This window comes from Pollachius pollachius (assembly GCF_949987615.1).
Source record: "Pollachius pollachius genome assembly, chromosome: 14".
NCBI classification, from domain to species: domain Eukaryota; kingdom Metazoa; phylum Chordata; class Actinopteri; order Gadiformes; family Gadidae; genus Pollachius; species Pollachius pollachius.
This window is the reverse complement of record NC_136947.1, coordinates 13,157,559-13,165,379: the sequence shown is the minus strand read 5'-3', so window position 1 is coordinate 13,165,379 and position 7,821 is coordinate 13,157,559. Positions and strand designations below refer to the sequence as shown.

General features: G+C 51.1%; 1 protein-coding gene across 2 annotated transcripts in view; it reads right to left on the bottom strand.

Moving 5' to 3' along the window:
- Positions 1 to 2,770, bottom strand: part of rnf220a (ring finger protein 220a) — a gene marked incomplete at its 5' end in the record, with an annotated part of 143,197 nt that extends 140,427 nt beyond the window's left edge. For both annotated transcript variants that reach the window (XM_079751690.1, XM_079751691.1), the window contains one exon: positions 2,095 to 2,770. In XM_079751690.1, the coding sequence (XP_079607816.1) occupies positions 2,095 to 2,770 (676 nt within the window). The remainder of the gene's footprint in view (positions 1 to 2,094) is intronic.
- Between the last annotated feature and the right edge of the window lie 5,051 nt (positions 2,771 to 7,821).

Here is a 7,821-nt window from a genome sequence, read left to right as displayed (position 1 = left end):
TCCCTCTCTCTCTCCGATGGTGGTCTGCTTTATCGGATCAGTCTCAGGTCGTCGCCTCTGTCTTTCATGTCTTCCATCAAGGATGGATCCCACGTGCACACGCATATGTGCATGTGCACAAGTGCGCACACACACACACACACACACTCACACACACACACACACACAACAACCACAGCAAACGGATAAACGGAGGCGGGGTGGGGGGGAGACAGGAGCGACAGAGACAGATGGAAAAGTAACAGAAGATTAGAAAAGAAGGCGAGAAGGAAAAAGAGAGAAAGAGTGAGAGAGAGAACGAGAGATAGAATAGCATAGAGACCTTTTGTGAAAGAACAGAGACATTGAGAATGACGATGTTTAGCTCAACATTTCTCTGTTCTGTGCTTCTTTGTCTCTCTCTCTCTCTCTCTCTCTCTCTCTCTCTCTCTCTATCATTCTCTCTCTCTTATGCATGCTCCCTCTCTCTCCTTCTCTCCCACCCCCTCTCTCCCCCCTGTTCCCCCTCTCTCTACCAATTTGTCACCGGGATCCGATGCAGCTTGTTGACATGTGTAGGAGAAGTTGTCGAGGGCTGTTTGTGTGTGCTGCTTCTCTGTGTGGGTTTGTGTTCGTGTGTGTGTGTGTGTGTGTGTGTGTGTGTGTGTGTGTGTGTGTTTGTGTGTGTGTTGTTTTTGCGCCTGGAAGAAGAGGGGGGGGCGGGGGGGGGGGGGGTGTTGCATGCCAGGGAATTTGTGAGTCAAACTCGTACACCCACGTAACCAATACACAACCACTCTTTCTCCGTCGCTCTCCCTCTTGCATAGACACACACACAAACACACACGCACAGACGCACACAAATGCACAGACACACACAAACACACATACATGCCAAACACACTCACGGACGAAGCACAAATATAAACACCCACCTACACACATACCCGCACACCCACACACACACACACACACACACACACACACACACACACATAGAGACTGCCAAGGGTTTTGGTTATGTGGGTAAATCTTTTGGCACATGCTCTGCCAGCGTGGCGCTATTATGAATCCTGATGGCAGAGTGCACGACCGGTCTGTGAACCAGTCACACACACACACACTCACACACTCACACACACACACACACACACACACACACACACACACACACACACACACACATTAATCAGATTCCCGGTGTGTGAGTGGGGCCAAATGGCCGCCCTCCGCTGGCGAATGCTAATGTGACCACTGGAGCTTGAGGGGCTTGTGAAACACGCCAAGAGAATAGAGAGAGAGGGTGGGGGGGGGAGAGAGAGGGGGGAGAGAGAGGGGGGGAGAGAGAGAGACAGATAGAAAGGGGGGGAGAGAGAGAGAGAGTGCATGCTGAGAGAGGAAGCGATAAAAGCAAATATCAGGAAAATGTTTTGCGTGATGCTGGCTTGTAAAGAAGAATTCCTGCACAAATGACAACAAATTGGACGAAGCAGATATCTGGGAACGGGGATTAAAGGCATCCTTGTACAAAAGGCTGCGCGTTTGTGGGTGTTTTACCACTCGCTTGGATTCTTTCAGCCACTCATCTTGTAATCACTTACGATGTCGATACAAATGTACAAAATCCTATGAAATGTGTGTTGTCTTTATTACTTTGTAAACACACGCATTTGTTCAACTATATAAGCTTTTAGCAAGCAGTGGTAAAAGTGTGATGTTGTACTACAAGCCAGCCGAGTAATCCACTAGACACAAATTGGATCTACGGCAGAATTCACAAATGTGCTTTTAGTGCCGTTTCGGAGTAACTGACAATATTAGCTCAATAGTTTACAGGAAGAGCTAATGCTATTACGGTATTGTGTGCTTGTTGGCTAAATGTGCTTTCTTTTTTTACAACAATGATACAAGCTAGCAAGGGTGAGTCCCAAAAAATGAACTTTACCAATCTGTGTGCATTTCTTGTGTTATACGTCTGGTGTGGGTATTTTACGAGTGTGTTTCCTTCCCAAAATACATTGACAACAACCACAACAACCACGACAACCACGACAACCACGACAGCAAGAGAAAAGGAATAAACGCCGTACTAACCGAAAAAAGCGAGCAACTCACAGCGGTCGATGCGGTGGTCCTCGGGGCTGGAGGAGGTGTCGCGGTCCGACAGCAGGCCGGACACGGCGAAGATCTTCTTGCCGGCGTCCTCCACCGCCTTCATGGCGCCGCCGCAGCCGGGCGAGCCGCCCGCCGCGATCTGCGTGCCGCCGAAGTCGTACTCTTTGCCCTCGGCGTCGGAGTAGCGCAGGTGAGGCGACGCCTCGGGGTCCATGCAGCCCTTCAGCCGCTTGGCGGGCGTGAACGCCGACTGGTAGCCGCCGCCGCCGGGCGCCACGTCGCGGTCGTCGGGCGGCGAGGCGAACGGCCGGAAGGCGCCGACGCCGCTGTGGTTCAGCATGCTGATGGGCGAGCAGTCCATGTTGGGCGGAGCGAACTGGTGGTGCAGGTGCAGCAGGGACGGCGGGAAGTCCCGGTTGCCCGGGAACCCCGGCGGCACGCCGCCCTGCCGGTGGTACATGGAGGCGAAGGTGTACGAGCCGTTGTTGAAGGGCAGGTGCACGTCGCCCTTCTCCACGGAGACGGGCACGCCGAAGGGCCGCGACTGCTGGCAGGGGATGGAGGCGTCGCGCGAGGCCTCGGCCGTGGACGCCAGCACCATCAGGGCGGGCGAGGCCAGCGGGTTGGGCAGGTAGGACGAGGTCTCCATCTTGAAGGCGGCCCGGTGGAGGTCCATGGCGGCACACGCTTTGAGGAAGTTCTCCAGGGGAAAGGTGGACGGGGGTGGTGGAGGAGAAAAAGGAGGACTAGGAGGAGGAGGAGGAGGAGGAGGAGGGGACGGCTCCTCCTCTGAAGGTTTCAGGAGGTTATGTCTCGGACCTTCGACGAGGGAGTGAGCGTGGTAAAACGTGGAGCTTCAGAGAGGGATAACAGGGGCTCTTTTGGGTCGACAGGAGGGCTCTTCAAGGGAGCCCTTTAGTCTGTAAGGGAAGTACTGTCAGGGTACGCTTGCTCAGCGGAAACTTCTGGTCAGATCTCGGTTCGATCGGGATTGAGCACCTCTTATTTTAAGCTAACCGATGTCCGAGTCCAGAGGTCTGAGCGGGTCCGCTCTTGTTGACTCCGGTCCACGTCAGCTGGTTCTGGTTCGGGTTCGGGGTCGGTCGATCCATGCGGCGCGGAGGGAGATAGGTCAGGGGTTCACGGTGTTCCTCCTGTCGTTTGGCTCAGCGCTACACACATCAAACCCTCTGCCTGGAGGAGAGTTTGTTGGCCTTGCTGTGGGATTCTGGGAGACGGAGTTGAACTTGGGGTCTTCACAGACGGTTCCTCATCTTGTGTGGTCAAGCAACTGGAGAGATGAAAGCAGAAACAACATATATCCGGCGGTTAGCATTGGGGGGAACAATCCCATTGGGTAAAGGAAAGTTATTTACAGTTATTTAAACATTTTCAGAGCGCTGCCAGTTGGAACAAAAATGGCTGGTTAGACTTGTTTATTGTATATTGTACAATGCATAGACCTTAAAAGGGATTAATGTGGCCATGGTCTTCAACATGTATAGGACCTCGGCATTCCTCAAATGGCTCAAACCAAAATGTAGGATATTGCTATGCCAACGTTTCCAGTGTTGACCCTCCACACGTGTCCAAACACAACCATTTCCAGGGCTTCCACCCAGAGACCCCTTCTCAATTCTTAATCTTCCTTTTGAAATCAATTCTCAAGAGAGCAGAAAAGGCACCCTTTTTCGCTTTGATTTGATCTTCATCCATCTGGTATAAAGGCTCCTGACGTGACAAACAAAATGCAGGAACAGAACAAACACAACAGAAAGCGGTGTTCAGAAAGTACCCCTCAGAAACCCCCCCCCCCCGACACAAAATGTCCTCCAGCCGACTCCGCCACCTCAAGCCTCTAAATCCCAGCATTCAGCCCGAAGCCCCACAAAGAAAACTATTTCCAACTGTCCACCGTCAAACTTCTCTGCCGTCGACACCCACCCTCTCCTCAAGATGTCCCCCTTCCCCCCGCCCAGATGCTAATCTCCCCCTTTGGTCTCCCTGTCCCTCACTCTCTCCATCTATCTATCCGACCCTCATCTCGTCCTCTCATCTCTCTATCGCTTTCTGCTATCAATCTCCCCCTGCCGCCTCCGTCTCCCCATCTCGGATACGGCTCTAAGCTGCTTATTCCTGCCATCGCCCCGGATCCCGTCGGACCGGAACCACCCCCCCAACCCCTCCCCCTGTCTTAGATAAGGACACACACATACATACACGATCGTACACACACAGCTCAACATTCGACTCCATAGGGTGCATACATTTCTCCCTCTCTCTCTCTCTCTCTCTCTCTCTCTCTCTCTCTGTCTCTCTCTCTCTCCTCTCTCATCTATCTGCATGCTCACTTTCCCCTGCACTAGTTGAAGTCTCCTAGTCTTTCCTCATCTCTCTCTGTCTCTCTGTCGTTCTATTTTTCCACCCATCTTTCTAACTCTCTTTTCGTCCCTAATTTGCCGCCTCAATTCTCTCTCTCTCTCTCTCTCTCTCTCTCTCTCTCTCTCTCTCTCTCTCTCTCTCTCTCTCTCTCTCTCTCTCTCTCTCTCTCTCTCTCTCTCTCGCTCTCTCTCATGAAATTTTCATAAATTGCTTCACTGGCAAACATTATGCCGCCAAGGCATATAACAACATAACATAACATAACATAATAGTGACTATGCGGATAACAATGCTAAAATAATAATAATTAATGTCTAAATGTGTCTCTGTGTGTCTCTATGGCTCTCTCCCCTGAGTGATTGAGATGGCTGATATCATATCAGAGAGCTCCATCTGCCACAACCAGCCACAGGAAATCGGACTGAGTGAATAAATTAGCCATACTTGACCCCACGACCCCCAACTCCCCCCCCCTGCTCCCCTATCCCCTTCCCACACACACATACACACACATGCACAAACCAGCCAAGTGAAAGTCAACAGGGCAGATTGGGGTGGGTTAGGGGGTGTATTGGATGTCTTGGGTAGGTTAGGGGTGTTATGGTGCAACCTTTAAATAACGTTTGAGAATGATCTAACCTCAAGGGGTATCGTTTGGGGTGGGCGGGCCGGTTGCCCACCCTGCCAGTGCTCTGACTGCACTCTGTGCTCCACTAGTCACCCCTGGCACACGCCTGTTACACGCGTTAATATGGAACATGGAACACGCTGTGAGTGGGGGGGGGGGCAGATTTATCTACTTGGCTGGTGGGCAGAGACCCCACAGAGTGTGTGGTGTTATGGAAGCTGGTAGAAAGTGACGTCTGTGGTGTTGTAGTGATAGATGTTAACATGAAAGGCTTATTCTACAATTCAAGTTCTGTTCGATTGGCAGCCGCTGGGCCTGTTCAAATATCCCTCCCCTGTAGAACACACACACACACACATACGGAGAGACACACACACACAAACAAACAAACACACAAAACAGACACACACATACAGAGGCAAACACACACACACCCACCCACCCCCACACCCCACACACACATACACAAGACACAAAGCAGACACACACAAATACAGAGAACACACACACACACACACACACACACACACACACACACACACACACACACACACACACAGAACAAACAAAAACAGTCACACACAACAAAGCAGCGCTACAGTATCAAGCCGGCCCTAACCCTGACCGGAGCTTCAAAGATCACGGTCGGACAGAAGACTTCAAAGAGCCAGGTCCCTGGGAAATGAAAGGAGGGGGATCTTTTATAGCTTTCAGCTGTCCACAACACTCATTCAAATCAATTTCCAAACCCGATCTCCACTTTGGCACGCTCCGCTGTGCTCCCATGCAAGTATTGCATATTGCGCACGTGCACGAGATGCATGGGCACGTGAACACACACACTCACACTTAAACACACACACCCACACACACTTATACACACACACACACAGGCGCGAACATACAACTGCCACGAAAAAGGAAAGAAGAGATCTTGCGATAGCAGCAGTCGAGAGCAGAAGAGTCAGAGAGAGAGGGAGGGAGAGAGAGAGGGAGAGAGAGAGAGGGATGGAGAGAGAGAGAGAGAGAGAGAGAGAGAGAGGGAGGGAGAGAGAGAGAGGGATGGAGAGAGAGAGAGAGAGAGGGATGGAGTGAGAAGTATAGGCAGTGGGCGAGAGCAGCCAAAGGAAAGAGAGAGGGACGGAGAGAGAGAATTATAGAAAGAGAGAGTAGGCCAGAAGAAAGAGAAAGAGGGAGGGAAAAAGTGTCAGTATAGAGTGAACCAAAGAGTGTGTGACAGGGAGGGAGGGAGGGTAGGGAGTGAGATAGAGAAACATTAAGCAAGAGGGAGAGAGGGAAAGAGCAAGCCTTAGAGACAGTAAGTTAGAGAGTGAGAGTGTGTGTGTGTGTGTGTGTGTGTGTGTGTGTGTGTGTGTGTGTGTGTGTGTGTGTGTGTGTGTGTGTGTGTGTGGGAGAGACGTGAGATGTTTTACATTACCGCAAATGTACAGTAGCGCTGTGCGGATTGTTACGACCATCTCACCCTCACACACGCCTCTGGTCTGGCCAGATGCCACAGAATCACATTACACAGACTCCCCCCTGCCCCTCATGCACCCCCCCCCACCACCACCACCACCACCTAGACCACCTCCACCCGCCACTGTTACCCACCGCAATCCGTCCTGGAAATAGCACCACACAAATGTACAGCACCACCCCCCACCACCTCAGTCCTCCGTCCCACTCTTCCCATAACTTCCTGTCTTTATTTGCCTCCATCTCACTGTCTGTTTTTGTCTCTCTATCGCTCCCTCTCTATCTCATTATCTCTTTCTGTTTGTCTCCATTTGTCTCTCTTTCCATCTCTCTCGCTTTCTCTTATTTCATCTCGTTATCACTCTCTCACTTTCTTTCAATCTCTCTCTCTCTCTCCCTCTTCCGTCGCTCTCTTTGCTCCACTGCAGTGTCCCTTCCTTCCTTCCTCCGTACGTTCCTTCGTCCCCGCCTCACCCTGTCCGTCCGTCTATATGCTGCTGCCCCCCCCCCCCCAGGTCCCGCGGCGCCATGTGACCTTCCAAAGTGAGAGCGTGCGGGAGTGACCTTCCAAAGTAAGAGCGTGCGTGTCCGAAGGTGTTGATAGCAAGGTAATACACTTGTAAGTACAAGGATATTTCAGTTTTATTATGATTACCCAGCAGGCCGAGCGCCCGGCACGGGTCCAGGAGTAGAGCGAGCAGGCCAATCCAATAAGAGAGAGAGAGAAAGAGAGAGAGAGAGAGAGAGAGAGAGAGAGAGAGAGAGAGAGAGAGAGAGAGAGACATTGGATACTCCCTTTAGGGCCCACAGTCGGGCAGAACCAACCAGGGGCCAAAAAAGGCCCGGGTGGAGGAGGAGGAGGAGGAGGAGGAGGAGGAGAAGCAGATCATTTGTCTTTCATATCAACAGAGGGTAGGATATCTAGACCAAGAGGGCAAACACACATTCTTACTGACACACACACACACACACACACACACACACACACACACCGTGGAAGCTGATACGAATGCTGTTTTTTGTTTCATGCAAATGTGTAACATATTTCGTATGATGGGATCTCATCTTTCAAATGATGAGTAAGTATTACTCATTACTCACTACTCACTATTACTCAAGTACATTTAAATAAAGAAAAGAAAATGTAGAACATTTCTTTGAGTTCTATCACCTTTGGAAACCATGGACTCTTATTTGGTCATGCAAAATGTTTGCAGAAAGTTTTTCCTCCAGTATTG